The following is a 23,583-nucleotide window of genomic DNA, read 5'->3' on the forward strand; positions in this document are numbered from 1 at the left end:
TTGCTTCATTGCTTGGTTTATTCTTTGTCATAGCTTCCAGTTGTCAAGTTGAAAGTACCATGGACATCTCTGGAGACTGTTGAACCTAAAATCATAACAGAACTAACATAATATTTTCAGTGTGAAACATTACCATAATCATGAGCATAGAGTTATTTGCATGAAATAAATAATGTCATTCATGTAGTTGACAGGAGAGAAGATAAAAGTCAATAAAAAGAGAATTATTTATTAAAAAGATCTAATGTTACAAGAACAGTACACAGAATTATTATCTGACTGTGCCTTCCACATAGTATATACCCTTATATATGGTACATATATACAGACTGTATACAATATATTTAACGATTTGACATGGGAACCACAGTACCTTCATTTGGGTATGAAAAACATTCACTTTCATGGAATTTTTAATTATGAGAAGTGTTTTTTTTCTTCTTCATAGTTCAATTGACATTATACAAAAATACAGTCTCTTTAGTGATTTAAGACTGTGCGGTTATTATCCCATCCAAAAGAAAAAAATAAAACCAACTCACTCAATATTGCAGCTGAAAAATAACGTACCTTGATAGGGAATGCTATTTTGTGTTCTACAAAGTAACAAATATGCAATACATAAATACATAAACATTTAAAAACTGTTTTTAATAGGTTTATGATGCAAAATACATAATCTGTGCATGTTGAATAAAAACATCACATATCTTTGATTCCTGTAAGAATACAACACCAGACATTCTATATTTAAATATTCTGTCAGATATATACCATCCATCAGCTAGTTGGAAATATTGTTTAATTTGAATTTGCCATATACTAACATTGTATTTTATTGGGCTTTGTTTTATAAGAGTTTCAGTAATAACTTGGTTCTTAAAGTTCTTCACTAAGTTTAGTATAAAACACCATGGAAAAGGAAGAAAATGGTTTGATTCATCAAATACGAAGTAAAAATTATTGCCCATTCTTTAATATTCTTGCTGCATTTTTTTTGCCAGATGTACAATTTGCTCCTGTAAGCTATACTGTCCTTGGGAAAGCTCATATTTTGCCTGTTAAATAGTTAGCATCCCTCCATCTGCAAAGTCCAGCCTCTCCCACTCCAAAAGGAGGTGCTCAAGGAAGGCCACTTGGTCATTATTACTCACTGGCTTCAATATTCACCCTCTGTAGTAATTTAATACAATAATCTGTTAACTAAAATAGTCTTTTAAATTACTTCTTTTTTGTTTAGGTGTGTCTTGGACATAATTCCCCCCAAACAGAATGAGTAACCAACATAAATAGTTTTGCTGTGGCTCTGAACCCAATCTTTTAGGATATTCAGACTAGAAACTCCAGTTTCTCCTCTGAGTCTACAGGATTCTAGAGCGAGTGGTTTGAGCTCAATATTGCTTCATTTGCTTACTGTTAAAGAGGCAAGTAGAATTAACAGGTTTAGATTTTGTAAAAAAAAAGAAATTACTTTTTGTTCTCATATTAATATCACCTGTAAAACTAGTTTCTCTAGGCTGTTTTTTGGCATATGACTTTGCAATAACCACCCCTTCAGGCATCTTCTTGGGTGTGATGCAAACTCTGGCAAGTTCCCATGTTGGTTAGAACTTCTGTAAGATATCACTAAGTAGAAAACTTTCACCTCACTTCCCAACAACTATCTAGGATCAATTAGGTTCAGGTTGACTTCTCAAAATAGTAAATGGGGCTCACCTTGTACTGAGGCCATGTTTCCACAGCTTAATTTACAAAAATCAATTTATTGGAGAGATATTCTTTATTTTAACAGGTGGTAAGATTTTATAAGCTGTGATGCATGGGACTGTTTAAAAAAATCAAAATTTATTTGTTATGGTTGAACCATTTTAATCCACAAACTTTATGTATGTATAATTATTTGCACAACAATTTTTTGTTGTCCTTCAAATTATTTGCAAGTAGAAGAAAACCTTGAACCTAATTCAACATGTGTTTTGGCAGTAGATGCGGAAATGTACTGTATTCATTTCATTTACAAGTTAGCACCCTTGGAAGCAAGTCAGTGTCTGCAGTTTTTAGTAATCATATTTTTTGTGACTTTAAACTACCTTTTGTTATTAAAAATAAACATTTACTATATTTGCAGCTAGATAACATAGTACTTGATGAAAAACAATAGCACTTAAATTCATTTGGACTCACTTTCTATTTACCTTGCACTAATATAAATGGCTTTTTCCCTACCCTAATAACTTGCTCTAGGGATGCATTTAGAATAGCATATTGACAAATTTTGCTATTTCACTATGCAGTCATACAATATTTTTCAAGAACATTTTTGTGTACTTATCCTATAATGAATCACACAACTGAAGTATTTTTTCATATCTCCTACCATTTTGTCAACTGGAGTAGTCAGTCAAAGGGAAAATGAAAAACAATAGACTCAAAGTCTTAACCAAACTTTTCATTCTTGGTTTTGTATTTGTGTTTGGAGCAGATCTGCTAGAAACCAGTCACTTAGGAAATGGATGGCACACGCTCAGGGTTATCAGATATAAAAATCAAATTCCAACATATTAAAAAAGTAAAGAATACATTTGACAGAAATTATCTTTGCTTTAAAAAAATTAATTACATACAATCTGCATATTTTTTTGGACCAAGAACTGTCCTCTCCATTTAGAAAAACCAAAGAAAAACCTGATGGATAAGTAATATTACCCCCTACCTCCTGTAAGTGCACCATGTATAGTCCCAAGTTTTTAAAGCTTATCTCATTGTCCTGGGTCTTCACTTACACTACACTATTCATCGCTATTATCAAGGGAAAGCAAGGAAAAGAAAATTAAGTCTGCAGTTTTCACCAAGATGTTGAAGGGATCATCAATGCCAAGAGCAATGTTACTGATGATGAAGACGTAGAGAGAGTGTGGAGGGTTGATTGAGCACTAGTGATTTTTCCACCTGTGAAGAAAGAGAATCATTAAATGGAGAAAATTATTTTGTTTTGCTAGAGCTAGGAAAGAGTTGTTTTTAGGTGTGTAAGAAAATGAGTGTGACGATTGTCCTGTTTCTTGAGAGTGTTCCTAGTATTTATGAAAGAAGACATTGTTTGGGGCTCCCAAAAGATTTATGGAGGGCAGAAGTATATATGAAATACAGTGTTAAAAAGGCTATGTCACATCTAACAAATACATCTAACCAGGAGATTCAGTGTAATTTTTACCAATGATGCACTGATGGAAAAATCCCACATTCCAGGTATGAAAAATTAAAGAAATTCTATAGTGTGTAGTTGAGGCAATGGAACAAAAATAATTAGTAAAAGTTTGTGGCAATAAGAATTTGTAATTTAGTTACTTCAGTCAATTTTTTCAATTTAATAATAACATTATTTAATTTATTGAAGAGTCTTTGACTGATTCGACATTTCAGTTGAGTAGGCTTAAACTCTAGATTCTCATGCCAAAGTTGGCAAAGGAGAGTCGTCTTTCATCACTCTTACAACCAGGAGAAGCTATTCCTTCTTGAGACCAATACACTGTATGAAGTTAATGAATTAGGGTCATTGTTTGATTGAACTGACTGATCTGAGTTGATTAGTGTGAAGTTTTTGATAGCTCTACATAATCACAAGTTAAGTGCTACTCTCCTATTTAACTTCAGGAATGGTTCTTCACGCCAAAAGTCTTCTGAACTATCATCATCATGATTGATATTTAATGAATGTTTACTACATGTGATGCATGGTACTAAGCCCTTTATACATATTATCTTATTTAATCCTCACAACATTCCTATGCAGTAAGTATTATTATTTATGCTCTTGTTGCAGATGAGGGAACTAGGTTTAGAAAGGTTATAGAGCTTGCTTACAGTCACTGAGTTAGGGGTTAGTGGGGCCAGATGCTCTATGTATTGTCTTTTTTAAAACAATGATTGGCCTTGGTTAAAACCTTAAAACCTTAATGATAGATTAATAAAAAAATCTACTACTCAATTTTTGGAATCACTCTTCTGTTAGGTTGTCCTTTCTGGACATATTAAGTATTAGAGGATTTTGGGTGTGATTTTCATTATAAAAATAGAGTCAAATTCATTTTCCAGATCTTTATTTAAAAGCTGAAGAATCATTTGTTTGGTAAGTCACACACATACAAAAGCAACAACTCTTATTTCCTTTGAAAATTTTTACAGCTAAGGCACTACTAGAACCTATGAATCAACATATTGGAGAATGTTACATATATTTTTGACTTGTACAAAATGGGATTATTGTGACGTGTGTGGCCACATGTGAGCTATAAGAAAGGCATGAGGATAAAACCTTGCTAGATTGGTGCATGCATGCTTAATAAATAAAAACTGAAAACATCCTTTCCAATTATTTAAGAGTGTCTGTGTCCTTTTAAATCAACTTACATGATACTTTTACAAAAATATCTCACTTATAGATTGCTAACTAAGTAGGTCTATATCTCAAATTCCACATAGAATCCACAAAGCAAAAACACATTATTTTGGTATAGCAAAACAAAACAAAACACAAGACAGCACTGGTAAGCTCTAGTCACAGCTGTAAAACTAACTAAATCTTTAACAATTCATTCAACTTCTTAGGCTTTTAGTTTTTGGAAAATAGGAATAATATTTTATTGGAAAATAGGAATAAAAGCAATCATTGTTCATATTTGATGGTCAAAGATAGACAATACTATGAGATTACACTTTATTAAAACTCAGAAAAGGATTGCACTGGCCAAAGTGTTTGAACTGAAACACAGAAGTTGATTAAATAAACACATGTAGTCACAGGATGTAAAGTGCAGCATAGGGAATATTGTCAATGGTATTGTAATAGCTATGTATGGTGTCAGATGGGTAGTAGACTCAGGAGGTTATCACTTTGTGAGGTGTGTAAATGTCTAATCATTATGTTATTTTTATACACCTGAAACTAACAATAAAAAAGAACAAACTTGCCTTTTTTTAACACAAAAAATAGAATTTCGAGTTAATTAAAATATAAATGGGATAATCAAGGTCTTTATACGTATTTCCAAACTTGGGGCTGATCTTATTGAGATGACACTTTAGAATTTGATTGTGTTAGAGTTTGAAAGGAACCTTGGAGAGTCAGAGAATACTAAAATCCCTAACTCAAGAGGTTTTTGTAAGGATGAAATCATATATGAAAAACACCTAGTGTAATGCAAAGAATATAAGTAGGGCTCAGTAAAGGCTCTTTGTATTGTTGTTATTAGAAATTTGAGATTATGAAGCAAAGAGGAGAGTTGTCATCTTTTTCACTTTTCGAAATAATTAGTCTTTCTAGGTATTCTGGAAGATTTAACACTCACATCTAAACAATTCAATTGTGAACTCATCAATGTAGAGACATTATTACTTTTCTTGCTCTTTAACTATTCTTTTATAAATGAATCATAAAGTGTATTAAGTTTTTGTGTGGCCACTATATATTTAAATTCTTAAGTCTTTTCTTTTGAATTTCTGAAAAAGTCAGATTTCCTGCATTTTATGGTTTTAACCTTTAATCTTTTCATTTTGAAATAGTTTTAGATGTACAAAAAAGTTGTAAGAATAGAACAAAATTCATCTCAATTCCTTAAATACTTATGTTTTATTACTCTTCCTTTATTATTCTCTCTTTAAATGTATACATTTTTCCTGATCCATTTGAAAGTTGCCAGACATCATGTAACTTTACTCCTAAATACTTTAGTGCATAGTATCTAAAAATAACATATTTTCTTATATAACCCAGTACAATGCTTAAAAACAGGAAACTAATGTTGCTATATTATCTAATCTACAGACATTCTTCAAATTTTATCTACTGTCCCAATAATATCCTTTATCTCATCTTGTGTTTTTATGCAAGAACTTACTTGTCAAGTATCATGTCAACAGCTTTTTCTTAAAGTTTCAGTCTATTTTATTATTTTCTTTCTTACATTTGCCCTTTATCTCACTTTGTGGCACCAAAAAAATTCATAAGCAATGTCTCTGGTCTTAATCCAAATAGATAAATATGTTGAATATAGTAGAGCCACATACAGGATCATACAGGATATCACTGGATACTTCTCTTCAGAGGCTAACAATTCTGCTTGGGAATGACTGCTCAATAAATAATGCTTACAATTACCCATTAAGTAAATGATCATTACACTTTTTTTTTATACAGGCTTTAATGAAAATTGCCTGATACTTTCTTAATGAAACATGTGCATATTTAATTAAATTTTCTGCTTCCTATTTTGACTATGTCAATGAAATGGTACTTCCTTCCAAATTTGTGAAATCTTCCCTTCTAGTAATCAGTTTTCCCTTGCGGGTGTAATAATGATGGTAGTGGTGAAAATATGTGGCCTTGGGGACAAGCATACCTGAGTTTGAATCCTGGTCCGTCCACTTAGTAATAGTGTGATCTTAGAGCAGTTACTTAAATTTTATCTGTAAAATATGAATACGTAAAGCCACCTACCTCATATGATTGATACTAAGATTAGATAAGATGATGTATGTAAAGCACTTATTATCATGCCTGACATATAGTAAGGGCTTAGTAAAAGCTAGAAATTATTAATATTGCTAACAATGACAATGATGCTTGAATAATTTCTGGGGATCTAATGTACGGCATGGAATTTTAGTTAATAACACAGTAGTATATACTTGAAAGTTGCTATGAGAGTAGACTTTAAATGGTCTCATCACAAAAAAGAAATGGCAGTTATGTGATGTGATGGAGGTGTTCACCAACCCTATGGTGGTAATCATTTTGCAATATATCAGTGTATCAAATCAACATATTGTACACCTTCGACTTGCACAACATTATATGTCAATTATATCTCAATAAAGCTGGAAAAGGACAAAAAATTATGCTCAATAAAATTTGTAATTTATTTTGAAATCAATAAAGATGATGAAATTTTAAAAAGCATTCCCTTTAAACTTTCCTGTCCCTCACTCTCCATTAAGGGAGGGATGGCTTCTTTAGTGAAGTGGACAAGTGAGGCTTCTTGGTTAAGCTGAAACTTAGATGAAAAGGAGACAGCCATTTGGAGAAAAAGAGCAGTGAAAAGTAGAGCAATATCAGTTTAAAAGCAATATTTCAAAACCCAAACGGCCAGGAAGGCACTGCTTGAGACCAGGATAGGCAAGAAAATTTCACAACTAAGGACATTTAAATGAAAATGTCAACTTTTTCTGGATTTGTAGAAATTCTGCAATTGTGGGCAGACTACCATGGTTCATATTAATCAGAGGATGATATGGCAGAGTGAAAAAAGGGTCCCTGTAATCCATCACATTAATGTTGATGAGGTTTATACCATCTTGAAATTTTTGGTGGTCATCAAATTAAACCTATTATGTCAAAACTTACCTGAATATGATGGTACCCTGATTTGGGAACTAGCTGTTCCATCCCCTCCTTCACTACATGCTCGAACTTCAATAATATAGACTCCAACATCAGGGAGTTGTACTACTGCTTGAGGTTTCTGTGTTTCAATAACTTGACTGTTGCTGTGTCCCTCTTGCCTATAAAAAACCTAGGAATAATAACAGGGATTTAAACATTTGATATTCAATTAAGGATCCCAAATGTTTATTAACTGTCTACTGTATGTCACACTCTGAGTTAAGTACAGCGAGCTTATAGCGGAAGCAGATATATAAGCAAATGCAGTATATGTGTTAAATGCTGCAATGGATGTATAGATAAGATGCTATGGAAATACAGAAGAGAGAGTTTAGCTCTGTCTGAAAGTCAGGGAAGGCTTTACAGAGAAGGTGATGCCTGAGCTAAATATTTAAGATGAATAGAGTCCCCCAGTTGGAGAAGGGGAGGAGAAAGATTCTAGGAAGAGATAAGAGGAGATTAAAGTTTATATCCAAGCAATAAGAAACCACAGCAGTAGGGTATGGAATGGAAAGAAGACGTATAGGGAGACACATGAGAAATGAGGCTAAAGAAGTATGTAGCAAGAGGGCAGATCACTGAAAGTCTTTTATTCCTGGTTATTGAAATGAATAGTTCACTGAGGGAGTATACTTTCAACTGTTTGAAAGAGCTAAAAAGAAAATTCGATAAATATATCAATAATAAATCCTTAATGTAGAAAATGGCTAAGAAGTTAAACATTTTATTAACTATTTTTAATTTTGTGCTTGCTTGCTTTTTGGTGAACTGATATCTGAATACATTGGATAGCAAAATTCAGCCTTTTTAGGTATCTGTCTGTGGTACTAGTATTGAACATGTATTCATAGCAGAGTTTCAGAACAAATTAGGACACAGAGTTATCCTCATTATCTTGTGTTTACATATAAAAATATTAAGGTCACAGAGGTTATGTGATTTATACAAGATCATGGGGCTAGTTAGGGTATAAATTACATTTGAAGGTTAATACTTTGATGATCAGCTCAGAGCTGTTTCACTATATTGTATTGTTCCTACTCATTTACCTCCAACAAACCATTTTTAAAAACTATTTTGGTCTAATAGTCAAGTAGCAGCTGTTAAGATACATTTAAATGCATTTTTATTCAGTTTAATTGCTTTTTGTGTTTTTCATAATTGTTGGTATTATAATGTGATAGCTTTGCATAATGGAAAGAGCAATGGCTTTGCAGTCATCGAGATACAGAGTCAAAACAATCTCCTGCAAAATAAAAACAATCTCCTACACATTCCTGTTTGGGCAAATTTGGGCAAGTTACTAACCTTTATAAACCTCAAGTGCCTGTACCATAGAGTAGCGATAATAACACTCATTTAATGGTTTTGTTAGGAGAATAAAATGAGAGGATGTGTAAATCACGTAGCACAGGACCTGGTGCGTGGTAAACTCACTAAGAGAAAGCCACTTCTGCTTCATCATTGGTAACTGTGAATGGTCAGTATTTCATTTGAAAAATACAAGAGGGACTGACATGGGAAGCTAGACAAAATTTTTAATACCTTTTCCTTATAAAAATGTGTTTTGAATTTGAATTACCCTACATACAAGAAAAAATACCTTTATAAAAGCATTATTATTATAATTTTTTTTTAGCTGAGCCATCCTGCCACCTGTTGGCAGCTCAGCCGCAGCTCAGCTCAGCTCGGTCATCGAACCATTGTTGCTCAGAGCTCAAATTCTTGAGCGAGCTTAACCAACTGAGCCACTCGGCCAGCCCTGAAAAGCCTTATTTTTATATATTCAAGCCTGTCTGTACTTGATCCTCTCTTCTACATTCTGGTAACATATGTCTCTCCATTTGACTCCCTTTATTGTCCATGGATTTAAATTTACTTCAGGGTCTTGGGAGATAAGTAATTTCTCTATAAAAGTATATAGCACGTGCAATAATTGTATCTACTGGAATCCTTATAGGAAAGGAAGCCACAGCCTCAATGTACTGTAGTTGTAAAGTAATAAGAGCATTATTGAACATTTACTGGGCATCTCAGGTGGGCCAGGTATAGTGCTAGATAGTGTAGGGTCATCAGAGAACAAGACCACATGGTTTCTGCTCTTATGGCACTTACAGTCTAATATAATAGTGGAGACAGATAACAATACAATGAAGTGTGGTTGGTATGTACTGTAATAGAAAACATATTTGACGGTAAAGCGATCCACGGAGTGAGCACTTTGTCAAGATTTGGAACACTTGGAGGATGCCTATAGGAGGTTTTTTGGCTTAAAAAATGACAATTGTATCAGAATTTATGCTTCTCATTTTGACTGTAGCAGTGTAATGAATTAGAATTCTGATCATCCACCACAAGAGGTAATTAGAAAGCAAATTTATGGCAATGGGAAGGTATGTAAATTGGTGAGGGCTGGCAGGGGAGTGACTATTTTAGAGGACATTGTTATTACGGATCTATAAATTACAATTCTTATGACAAAGAAAAATGCAGCCAGTAATGCATATCTAATTTTGCTGTAAAATCCAGAGTTGAAGAAAAAATTTGTGGACCAGTTGAGATTTAGGAACAAAAGGTAAAGGGAGGAAAAATATCAATTAATGGTAGCAAAAGGAGTTTGAGATTAAATGTGGCTTTTATCAATATGTCTAGGGAGATGTAGTGCTGAGTCGGAAGGTAGGTATACTAAGTGAAAGGATACATTAAATTCATGGTTAGTCTTAGGTGCCTTAGAGAATCTTGGCTCATTTTAAAATCCTGATTTAAAAAAGATGAATGAGAATGAGAAATATGAGAAGGTTAAGGAGTTATCAAGACATGTCAGAAATAGTAATTGACAGTAAGGAGGTTAGGGAGTACTTTGAGAATCTGAACATTTGTAGATATGCAGTTGTGATGACAGCTATCTTTAGGCATAAAAGAAATTGTCTAATGTATTGTCAAGACTATTCTAAAATTTTACTTAACAAAATGAGATCAGTGGATTAGCCAAAGAGATTTTCCTAAACAAAAATTTAATGCAGTACTGCGATACTCAAAGGATTGATTTGGAAATGGCTAGTATATGCCCGATGGTAACAAAATACGGGGGTGAGCATGCTTAAAAAAACATAACCGAAAATTTTTTGCTGGTTCTACCCACAAATGCCCCAGAGAAGGATGGATTATATTAAAGGGAAGGCCTATTCACCAGTGGAGCATTCTGGGAACAGTCAATGGAGATGGCTGCTCTTCATAATAGAGGACGAGGGTTCTGAATCCCCAGTGGCAAAGGGTGGGTGAGGAGTCAGTGAGATGAATAAATCTAGATGAAAAAAAGTTGGAAAGCACAAGTACCAGTGAGAAGCCACTGGCTATAGAGTGGCTGAAAGCACTCTTAAGAACAGCATCTTGTTTATTCATTCACCAATGGACACCTAGGTTGTACCTATATCTTAACTATTGTAAAATTTCCTGCAATGAACATAGGAAGGCATATATTTTTTTGAATTGAATGTTTTTGTTTTCTTCGGTTAAGTACCCAGAAGTGGAATTGCTGGGTCATATGGTAGATCTATTTTTAGTTTTCTGAGGAACCTCCATACTGTTTTTCATAATGGCTGCACCAACTCTTGCCATTTATGACAATATGGATGGTCCTAAAGGATATTATGCTAAGTGAAATAAGTCAGACAGAGAAAGACAAATATCATATGGTTTCACTTATATGTGGAATCTAAAACAAAACAAAACAGACCCATAGAAACAGAGATCAAGCTGACGGTTGCCAGAAGGCAAGGGGGTAGGGCCATGGGTGAAACAGGTAAAGGTGAATATGGTCAGTAACACTGTAATAAGTTTACATGGTGACAGGTGATTACTAGACTTAGTATAGTGATCATATTGTAAGGTATATAAATGTCAAATCACTGCATTGTGTACCTCAAACTGATATAATATTGAATACCAACTATACTTTAAAAAAGAAATAATAGGTTATTGAATCAGTCCTGAGGAAATAATGTACAGAATGGTGGCTATAGTTAATAAAACTAAAAATAAAAAAATAAACAGGGCTTCCTTATGGAAATTTTTAGATGTTTACCTGGATTACGTGTCTTTCATTCTACCCCCCCCACACACACACCACAATTTCCATAAATTCTGATATATATTTGACATTATGTAAGTGACCTCTCTTAGTTTTTAAAAATTATTTTATTATGAAAATTTTCACGCATAATCAAATGTAGAGAGGACAGTATAAGCCATTATACATATTTTTAATTTTGTAGTTTATGGGAATCACAGGAAAGAAGCTGAGTTCCACATTTAGAGTGAATATAAGATGAAGAAAAGCTATAAGATACAGAAACCAACGAGTCTAGAACGACCATAGACTTTAAGCTCCCTGAGAAGCTGGAGAAGTATAGGAGTGGGCTTCAAAATTTCACAGAGTGTAGATTACAATATCAATCCAAGTATACATGTATCTCAGCAGTCTGCAAGGCCCTAACTGATATCTAAGTTGAATAAACAAACAAAAACATCTGTCTATATTGCTGGTTACTTCTAGCTGGGTCAAAATTAATTTGTGTATCCATTCTAGAAGCACTGGGGAGAAAGAGATGAGTAAGACAGGGTCCCTGCCTCAATCACATATAGCCTGGTTGGGGAGACAGTCACATATAAAGGGAAAAAGCAATGACAGTGACAGAAGGGACAACTGTGAACAAAGAGTAGGGTCACCTCATCTGGGACACCTATGTCCAACCACATGTATTCTCGAGGTCATATGGTATTTGTCTTCTCACCTGAGAGGTCCCTAAGCCAAATCACTCTTCCAGGAAGCCACATGCTTCCATCTAGCTCTTCCTTGTGTTCTATTTGCCACTCCAGTTTGGGAGGTTGCTTGCCATAATTCTAATATTAGATTGGTTCTTGGATGGTCTATCACCCTTATTGGCCATACTGCTACCCATAATCATTGAAGGGTATATTTGCCTTAGAGGACAAGTTGTGAGGACAAGAGGAAGGGTATGGAAAGAAGACTAAGAAAAGGGTTCGGAAAATGGCTCACCTGCCCTCCCCCAAAAGATCAAATTCAATACCCCTGAGGATTATGACAGATTTGAGTGTGTGTGTTTGAATGTGAGGGTGTTTGTGACCCATACCAATTACAGTCTGTAAGAGTGCTACAGTTCATGTCTAAAATGTTCCTAATGGAAATTACTTACCTTAAAAAATATATTCCATTTATAACTTCTTCAGTTTTTAGCTTCACTATTTTACCACTTTCTATATCAAGTGCCATGTTACCATCTCTAGTAGTCTGTCTAAGAATTATCATTGAAATATTTTTTAATTCTGCTATAAATAATATTCAACTAATAATTCTGTATGGAATTTAAGACAATAAATAGAATCTGATGTTATGGAACAAGAATTTGAAATTCAGCCAATTCAATATATAGGCCACATATATTTTTAAATCAGAGATAAAGTATTCCAAGAACTGTCTAAATGTTTTCATATTTCCAGATCTCCTGCTGACACATAGAAAGATGACCATATGTGAAATATTATGTCTATTTCAGAGCTTTCTGTCTCTCTCCATGAACTCCTTCCTATCCAGTTTGTTGGCCCTATCATGTTTTTCTTCTTCTGTTTCTTTGCTAGTAGAAAGTCTTTCTACAAACTAAGTTGTCCAGTCTTTGCAATCTGCCAGCACAGTTTGTCTGTGGGGAGAGAATGCCAGGACACACTGCCTATGTTTTGCTGGTTCTGATACCATGTCACGGGGCCCTATACTCAAATCATTGCTTTTCCTCCCCATTTCCTTCCTATGCCTTGTGCAGTTGAAACTGATTTCAATTGCCTTGGCTTCCCCACTGCAGGAAGGCTCTTTCTAAAATATCAGTAGAAAATGACCGAGAAAAAAATGGTATGTTAATGGGTCTTTTTATACCTTATTAATTGTACACTCTCACAATAACAACTTTTGAGATGACTGTCTATCCAAGACAGTGAAGAAACACTGACCTTGTAGCCCATGACTTCAGATTCGTTGGCTAATGGTCTGACAGGTTCCCAGACCAGAGAAAGCTGAGAGCCTTGTTGCTCCCACCTGAGGTTGCTAGGTGCTTGGCTAGGGGCTGCAAAAAGGGGGAAAAAAAAAAGAAGTGAAAGAACTGACAAGGAGTCTTACATATATTTCCTCACTTAAAGCCTTTTGAGTATTTCAGTCTTCTCATGCGTTTAATAGTTGGTTGGCATCATAGGCTTCCTTCCAGCTAGTCAGATAAGGAGGGTTTTGCTCCAGGAGTATCATTTTAATAGCTACTCTACTGAGCTTTTGAACCTGAATCCTTTTATCTCCCTTTTGTGTCAAAATTGCTTAGCCTTGTTTCAAAGGAAGATAACCTTTATCCACTGTGAGTGCAGAATTTTCTGAGCTAGTTTTGGAATTCAGATCTAAGCAATGAAGCAATACTGAATCAAAACTCTCCTTCAACTCGGCTTACTGAGTACCTCACGTCGCTTTCAGAAATTTTAAAAGATGTTTCCCCTTAGTCTCAAACAAACAGAAAGCCCAGGTCACTTACGGGATTTCTTGGTGGTTGCACTCACTTCACTGCTAGGTGGCCCATATCCAGCTCCATTATAAGCCCTCACTGTGAAGTGATATAATGTATTTCCTTCTAATCCTGTCAGGATGACAGATGACTCATTCCCCCTAGTTTTGACTGTTTCTGCTGCATCTTCTTGTTCCATGTCTTTCCGATAACCAACCTGTCAACAAATGATCACATGAGAGATTAACTTTTCAGTTTCCCCTGTGCTTGTGATTATTTGAACTCTTTTTGTTTTGTTTGTTTCTCACACTCATCTGTAGGAAATTATTCCTGTATCATCCAATTAACAGGTCCTACTAATGAGGCCAAATTCTCAGTCTTAGTCACTGCCTGATTTGCACCTGCAAATTGCCTAATTTGCATCTGTAGTGACAGTACTCAGCAAAGCAACAAAAGGTGCTACCTTGTAGCCTAGTAGCCTGAAGAACATTAAGGAAGAATCACTCAAAGAAATTGAAGAAGTGCTGGTCTCTCATTGGTCATCAAAACCATTTACCATGCAAAGCCATGGAGCTTTGAATGAACTATTTGAGAAAGAAGCATGAAGAATATTTCCTCCTTGGCCCCACATAAAGGCAAATCAAACAAACCGTATGGGTTTAATAGAGAAGAGGTGACAACACTCATGATAACTTGGAGTGGTCTGAATGTAGAGAAGTCACGTTGCTAGATTATGGAAGGGAGGCAGAAAGAGGTTTATGTCAAAGCACAGTTTGTGCATTGAGATGATCTTTCCTGGTTATGAGCTCATGGGGCTGGTCTCCTACCAAACTTCATCCCTTTGTGAGATTCAGTAGTTGTCCGTTTACCTAAAGCTTAACTCTTTTGGACACTAAAACTTAACCATGCAGAAGTGCATAAAAGAACAGTTTTCACCCCTCCTTATTCACTGTGGTGAAGGTAATGGAAGAGTAGTTCCTTTATCCCAATTAATTCCTGTGATGAAAGAAGTGGATCACTGCACCTGTTTCATCCTCCTTCAAGGAGGATGTGCTTTGTCTACTGCACAGGCTAGAAAGTCAAACATCACAGTTTCCAGATTCTCTTTCAGCTAAAGTTGCTACTACACAATGTGAGCAGTGAGGGGTTTGTTTGAAACTTGAGATATTCTGGAACATGCCTAGGACTGCCATTTCCTGTCATGGCCATAAGAAGTCACTACAGGTTCTTATCTCTCAGAAAAACCAAAGCCAAAACTGAGTTACTACACTATATTAAAAGCCTCTATCAGCCTAGATGCTGGCTGAAGGCAAAGGGATTAAGAAAAGAGTAGAGAAGGAAGTTACAAATTGTAAGTGAAGTTTTATGAATGAAGACTGTAATAGTCATCTTTTCCTTGTACTGTTTTGTAATATAAGTATCAAATAACTTGGGCCACTTCATTTCTTCTGATATTTTATATAGAGTGTGTTTTGTGGGTAAGTAACTTTCTAATGTACTTCATTAGAGGATGAATAAACCTTCATCCTGAGGTGGACAGATTGAGTAGTGGAACTTTCTTTGGCTCTCCCTTTTAGGGAGATGGTGAGTCCATTTTCATTTGTATAAGAGATACTTGCATTATGTCGGTATAAAACATCATCATCGCTAACTGTTGCTTTTGAGGAATTGTTGAATTGGGAAAAGCATGTGTATGGATGTTCAAAAACCAAAAGCATATGGTACATTAGTACCCCACATCCATTTTACCTTCATTTTAGTGTGTCTTCCTGTACTTGAGAAGATGGAGAGACAAAACTGTATTTCCAAGACCCCCTAGCAGTTAGGGCTCTGAATATGTTTTAGGTTCAGCCAGTCAGATGCACATGCCTAACATTTGAATGCAGAAGTGAGACAGAGGTTGGCAGGCATACTAATGGAGTCATTATTTTTCCTTCTTTCCCCTGCTGTGGCAGCATTAATGAATGACTTGCTGTCTGACCATTAGCTTTATAGGAGTCAAGAAGCAGAGCACAGGACATCCATTTTGCTGGCGCAAATCGCAGCAAGCATGCTAAAATTCTGAAACTGACAACGATAGCAGAGGCCTCCGTATTTACAGTAGCTTCCTGAATGTGGTGCCATCCTGATCATGGTGGCTTCTGAACCATGGCAGTGGAGGGTGTTTCTGGGGCTGGTGGCTTCCTGCTTTTAGAAGATATCAGTGTCTTCCTTTGTGGCTGATCCTTCAGTTGGGCTTTAATAGCCATTCTTAAAAGATCACCCTGGAGTCTGTTAATTTAACTCAATAATTTAAAACCATTTAATACTTATAATGAAACACTTTTTACTTAAAACTATTGGGTTGTTGGAAAAGTCATGACGTATTTTGTCTATGTTTTTCAAAGGTCATTTATTTATATAAAGAACAAAGATCAATCAATGATATATTGCCTGTTTTGTTCGATAACCTTTTGCCATCTTTCAGTGAGCTTCATAATCCCTCATTCTTAGAAGGGCCTGTCTTTATTTGCGAAAAACTGAACAAGGTGCTGATTTACAGCCTCATCTGAATTGAATGTTATACCATGCAAGGAGTTTTGAAGAGAACAAAACAAGTGGAAGTCTGACGGTAAAGGTCAGGTGAGTATGGTGGGTGTGGCAACACATCCCACCTAAACTCCAATAATTTTTGATGGGTGATCAAACTTGTGTGTGGTCTCTCGTTGTCGTGATGGAACACAAGTCCTTTACAATTAACAAGCTCTGGACGTTTCTGGATGATGGATTTGTTCAAACTGTCCAATTGCCGACAGTACACATTCGAATTGATTGTTTGGTTCCTTAGTAGGAGCTCGAAAGATAGAACACCTTTAAAATCCCACCACACTGAAAGCATAACCTTCCTCTGATGAATATCTGCTGTCGATGTCGTTTGAGGCAAATCATCATGTTGGGAGGACCAAGACCATTTGTACACCACATTGTTGTAAACAATCCACTTCTCATCACCAGTTATCAGTCGCTTCAAAAAAGGATCATTTTCCTCATTTTTAATGAGCATATTTTAGATGTTTATATGCACTGTCAAATGAACTTCTTTGAGTTCATGAGGAACCCAAATATCGAGCTTGCTTAGGTATCCCAGCTTCTTCAGGTGGTCGTGAACGCTTGAATGATGGATGTTCAATGTGTCTGCAATCTCTCGTGTCGTGTAACGTGGGTTTGACTTGATCAATGCCTTTATTTTGCCTTCATCAACCTCGGTGGGCCTCCCTGACGGAGGAGCCTGGTTGATATCAAAATCACCAGCACAGAATTTCATGAACCATCGTTGGCACTGACGTTCTTGTAGAGCATTGTCACCCTAAACTTGATGCAACTTTTCACAAGCTTGACACACGATCTTCCCTTTATGGAAGTAAAACAGTAAAATATGGCAAAAATGCATAGTTTGGTCTTCCATCTTCAACTTGTAAAATCTCCAAAACTCAGCCAAATCCCTTAATATTTTTTAGAATGAAGCTAGAATTGTCAGCTGTCAAATGACATAGAAATAACATAGATGCGAATGACTCTAGTACTTCCAAAAATGAACTAGTGCCATCTGTAGCAAACATGTATCATGGCTTTTCTGACAATCCAATAGTTAGAACAATTAAGTTCTTTGTACCTGAACCCTGCCTGACACATCTACACAGATCTCTCTTTATATATAAACTAGTATACATACATATATGTATATGTATGCATGAAAGGCTGATATGATAATCAAATTCGTATTTCACAACCCTGTCTCTTCACAGAGTTGAATTAGTATACAGCTGAGTTATTGAACTTCAGAAATTTGTTTTATTAAGCTGGAATCCTCTAACACTGTCTTTTATATGACGCTGGCCCCATTATTCCCAATTCTGAGAACTAGTTTATCTTGCTTAATCTCTGATCATGTTTTTAACTGAATGAATCTAAATTATTTTCAAATTACAAATGAGTTGAGATGTTGTTGGATGAACAAACATGTCTTCCTTTCCAGTCATATATTTCATTTCCAGTTCTCTGAATTGTCTTTAATTGATTAGATTATTTTAAACTAATTAAATATATATATATATACATTTGAGGGAGTTGAATTTGATTATATTCAACAAATTATAGATTTTGATACAAATACAGATTTCAACATAAATTCTGGACTTTAAAATATTGCATGTTTAATGTTCTGATTAATAACCATAAAATTAAATATCCTAGGTAAAAGATAAAATGTTTCCTAAGTAACTGTGAGAAAAATCAAATTCTACCAGCATCAGCTAAAACCTACAAGAAAATCTAAAAAATCCACACATTATTTCTTTCTAGCATGTAAATCAAAACAAACAAACAAAAAAAAAAGGGAGGAATTATTAGTTTCACAATTAAATGATAATTTAGTATTTTAATTAATTAATTTATTTATTTTTGATGGAGGAGAGGGTAAAACAGAAAAAAATATTTGGAGTTTAATGTAGTGCTTCTTCAGTGATTGTTAAATTATAATTGAGATAATATTCATAAGTCACACACATCTTCTAAAGTTGAAACTTCTTTTTCATTCAACGGCTTTCTCCATGATTCAGTTTTTATTCTGATGACAGATTTTGTCCACCCATAACCTTTGAATGCTATATGAGAGCATTTGAAATGAGGTTAAAAGCATTTTAAAAATATATAAATATCTAAAACTAGAAGCATAGATAGCCTACTATTTTATTACCCTCATACAATTGATTTTTTTTTTTTTAGCTGAGCCATCCTGCCACCTGTTGGCAGCTCAGTGGCTGCTCAGTTTGGGCCGGGACTCAAACCACTGTTGCTAAGAGCTCAAACTCTTGAGCGAGGTCTTAACCAACTGAGCCACTCAGCTGGCCCTACAATTGATTTTTTTGGTGTGTATATTTCTTCCTATATTTTTATTTCATATGTTTAATATAATTATGTGCCTATAATTTTTTGTCCTACTTTATTCTCTAATATTAAAGTTATATATAAGTTTTTTCCCATTTTTTAAAGCAATGTTCTATCATATGCTTTGTGTACCAAATATTACTTAACCATTGTTCTATTGTGAAACATTAAGGTAGCTTCCACTTTTGCTCTTTTAATTAAAACACTGGCATGAATGTCTTCATGTATATCATTTTCCACATATTGGATTAATTCCCCAGAATACAATCCCAGACTTTATAGGGCCCAAAGTTATGAAAATTTTTATGATTTTTTGATAAAAACAATGCCACACTGGTTTTCAAATAGTTTGTACTAATTTTCATTTCCAACAAAAGATTTTGAGTCTAAGATGTGAGTATGCCATACTATTTCAATCCAGGTAGATTATGGATATGAAGCCAAAAGGCCTATACTTTAATCTCATTTTTGATATCTGTAAACTTCATACAATGGGTCAAGTTACTTAACCACTGAAGTGCTATAACCTTGTTTATAAAACAGGTAAAATACTACTTCCTTCAGTTTTAAGAATAATTTTAACTTACCTATTGTCACTCAACTATTGAACTGTTCTGTTTCTTGATATTTTAATATTTCTGATTTTTGTTATTTGTAAGTCTATTAGGTTTTTTGCTGTCCTTGTGTTTTTAGTTCTGATTTTGTCTTTCAAATTTCAATATTTAAAATTATAATAATATGTAATTAGTGACAGACAGGAAGCATCAATTGAGTCAGCAACACCTCTAAGAATGTAATTTGAACCTAAATATACAGAACGGCTCTTCTCAGTAGTTATCCCATTTTTCCAAAGTTGATTTTCTAGGATAATAATAGTTTTAACTGTGAAGATAGTCTATTTGATTGTCTGGTATGATACTTCTAAGATATTCATGTCACACACAATCCAGTTCCCTTACATGAAATTATAGCATGTAAAACCTATGACTTCTGCCATATACAGTTGATGGTTACTAGATGAATTGTGAACTTTCCTCTACTTCTCAGCTTTCACTTAGTCATACATATATATATATATATATATATATATATATATATATATACACACACACACACACATGCATATACATATATACATATATACATATATGACTATAGTCATATATTTATATATAGATACATATAGATCTATATGGCTATCCAATTGGATAACCTATCCAATTTTTGTTACCTGTTAGATTTAAAAAATACACCTCTTTTCTTAACTCCTGTATTCACTTATTTCTATATCTTTAATTGCACTCAATGATCACTGCTCATTCAATATTGTACTCTTTGAATATTACAAACAGCTCTATTTTCTGCTACTATTTATGTTGTAAAAGAGAAATCCGATTTTTGTACCAATTAAAGTAATTTATTCTTTCTGCTAGGGAGCTTAGAGTTTTTTGTTTAAATGATCAAAATGCATTTTGAAATGTAAATATTTTACCAGCCTTTGAGTTATTAAAAATTATTAATTAAATTATTCATTCAAAATATTTTTGAATATGTATTATGTACTAAGCTCTGTGCCTGCAGCTAATTGGGGATTAATGGTGAGTCAAAGAAGACATAGTATAGGTAGAACACAGAAGAGTTTTGGGGCAGTGAAATTATTCTGTACAACACTACAATGGTGGTTATATGTCATCATACATTTGTCAAAACCCTTGGAGTGTACAACACTAAAAATGAACCCTATTTAAACTCTGGAGTTTGAGTGGTAATGATGTGTCAATTTAGGTTCATCAGGCATAACCAATGTACCCCTTAGGTGGGCTGTGTTGATAGTGGTGGAGATGGTAATTGTATGGTGACGGGGTACATGGAAACGTTTTCTACTTTCTGCTCAATTTTTCTGTGTTTCTAAAACTGCTCTTAAAAAAAAGTTTATTAATCGTAAACAATAATAGCAAAATAGCCACTGAACCGAATAGCCATGCAAATGTGAAATTGGAGTTCTGAAAAGCTACCTACTACTAGAGATCTACAAGGTAGGATAGGACTCAGTGGAGAGAGGCTGGTCAGGGATGGCTTCACTAAGAGACAGTAGAACTTAGGAACTAAGCAGACAAAGAGGGAGGGAAGGCAGAGGAGTGTGTGTACTCTGGAGAGGAGGATGGAGTACGTGCAGGCTTGAAAAAAGTCCCGTCAGGCTGAGGGTGGCAGATGAGGGTGAGTGGGGCTCAATTTGACACTGGAGAAAAAGGATGGGGCCAGATCTTTCAGTGGGAGTGTACCTGGGACATGATTAAACTGTGTGTTTTGAAAGAAACACACAGCAGTTTTTTTGTTTGTTTTTTTAGTACATAAATCAAATCACTCCTTTGCTAAAAATTCTCCATTTTGCACTTATAATCAATTCCAAAATTTTCACCATGACTTGTTAAGGCCCTGCTTGATATGGTCTCCATGTACTTTTCCAACCTTATGGTATATATATATCTCCTCACTTTGTTCACCACGTTTTAACAAAATGGGCCTGAAACATTTAATCACATTCCTTATTTAGAGCCTTTGAATTTTTTTTTTAAATGAGTTTACTTGAGCCGAACTAACAACATATATGCCAGAAAGCAAGATCTCAATTAAAATGTAGAGAATTTGTAGATCTACAAATTCAGGGTACAGCCTTTGAATTTCTGGTGCCCTCTACCTAGAAGCTCTTTTCACTGCTCTTTTTCTCCAAATGGCTGTCTCCTTTTCATCTAAGTTTCAGCTTAACCAAGAAGCCTCACTTGTCCACTTCACTAAAGAAGCCATCCCTCCCTTAGTCACTCTCTTATATTATTCTGAATTTTACTGTTATTATCACTTGTAGTCATCACTATATGAAACTATCCTAATTTACCTGTTTATTTGTTTATGTTGGCACCTAGAAGTACTCTATAATTTCCTTTAGTGAATAAATGTTTGCAATATGAAGAAAGATTGGAAAGGGTATATACAGAGAGCAATTAGGAGGCGTTGCCAGAGTCAATGTAAGAAATGAGGATAGGTGGACATGCAGACAGGTATGCAGTCAAGTATTTAGAAGATAAAATCATCAGATTTTGATGATAGACTAGCTATGGGCATGACAAAGACGGGGCTGTTAGGGCTTTAATATTTTCTGAAACTCTGAGATTTCTCTATTTTAAATGTAAGGATTTTTGTGTTGTTACTTTTGGTTTTTCGATTGTTGTTCACTTTGGATTTTTTTCTTTATTGTCATCATAGAAGATATTCTATCTTCTTGGAAAATATCTATTGTTTGTGGATCAAATTTCTTTTGTCCATGTCTGCCATCTTCTCTCTCACCATAAAATAAAATTTCCTTATTCATTTTCTTTGCATTCTGAGATTACTTCTCAAGTTTGTACTCTGAAGCACTGGTTTAAATATTTAGTAGTATAAAATTTACATTTTATTGCTTCTAATGAATATTTTATTTTAGTTACTTTGGTTTTGATTTTACTGCATTATCTTCATATCCTAGATCGCTCTTTAAATATAGAAGAAATATTCTCTTTTTTCTCATTGATATCAAGAACCATTTGTTTAAAATTTTTTTTAAAGGGGAAGAAATTTATACTGAGCCTAATGTTTTTTTCCCTTCTTTTAAAGTGTTTTCTTCTGTTTAATCACCTTTGTATCTTACCTAACTGATCTTTAAGAGTGTTCTGAAAAGGAACTGAAGTTTTATTGAAATGGGGAGACATCTATCTCTAGACTGCGTTTCCTAGACCAGTGTGCAGGTAGATGCCAGATTATTGGCTGTTAGTATAAGCCTCTATTCATAATCTCGAAGCAATACAAAAAAACTACCCTCCCCCCCCAAAAAAAATCTACCAAGGCCTGAGCTGAGAGATAAAGCTTCATGTGTGAGTATAGTTAGTTTCACTGAAGAAAAATATAAAGGAGAAGGAGGCCAGAGGCTATTTCATTGTTTGCTTTAAACTAGAAAATGGGATTTTCAGGCTGGGTCATTGCACAAAGATGAAAGGAAAGAAAAACCTAGAAAATACTACTAATAATTTTGTTTCATACCCCTCATTGCAATTGCAATAAGGATTCTCTCTTTTCTTATGGTTTCCTGGTTACTTCTAGGAAAATTAAGAAAAGCTGGTTTTATGTGCTTCCATTCAATTCATTGCCATTCCTAAATTCAAAAGTTGTAACTAATGTAAACTGAGAGTTTGAGGGCAGACATTTCATTACTAGCTGCTTTCTCTACTTATTCCTCACCTTCAGACTAAGTTTGAAACACTATAACCTTTTCCCTAATAATACTTAAATTATCTTTTACACTCCTCCTTATGTACGCCTAAATTCAGCCATGTCCTTCTACTGAGAATATCAAAATCCTATATATGGGGAGCACATCTCCCATGGAAGATGAATTTGTTTTGGTCAGGAAAGTCTCTGTTAGCCTCAATTAAGTTAAACTCCAGCTTCCTAATATCCTGAGTTTGGCACTATGTATAGTTATTAAATTGGCTATTCACAATCAATATTCTGTGATATGCTGGCAGTCAGTATTATTAGATCACATGCATATTAGTTGCTTTGTGCCCAGAGGTAATTTTACTATAAAGAATGCAATTTAATGAATCAAATAAGATAAATAAACCATACTTAGTT

General features: G+C 34.6%; 1 protein-coding gene across 1 annotated transcript in view; it reads right to left on the bottom strand.

Annotated features, from left to right (window-relative positions):
* Window positions 1-270: 270 nt before the first annotated feature.
* LOC109376828 (contactin-5-like) overlaps window positions 271-23,583 on the bottom strand; it is a 33,518-nt gene continuing 10,205 nt past the window's right edge. The window contains exons 2-5 of the mRNA XM_019632978.1: window positions 14,023-14,209; window positions 13,460-13,572; window positions 7,400-7,568; window positions 271-2,949 (exon numbers count right to left, since the gene is read on the bottom strand). Of these exons, the coding sequence (XP_019488523.1) occupies window positions 2,846-2,949; window positions 7,400-7,568; window positions 13,460-13,572; window positions 14,023-14,209 (573 nt within the window). The 3' untranslated portion in view covers window positions 271-2,845. The remainder of the gene's footprint in view (window positions 2,950-7,399; window positions 7,569-13,459; window positions 13,573-14,022; window positions 14,210-23,583) is intronic.

The sequence above is a fragment of the Hipposideros armiger genome, unplaced genomic scaffold, assembly GCF_001890085.2.
Source record: "Hipposideros armiger isolate ML-2016 unplaced genomic scaffold, ASM189008v1 scaffold_1217, whole genome shotgun sequence".
Taxonomy (NCBI): domain Eukaryota; kingdom Metazoa; phylum Chordata; class Mammalia; order Chiroptera; family Hipposideridae; genus Hipposideros; species Hipposideros armiger.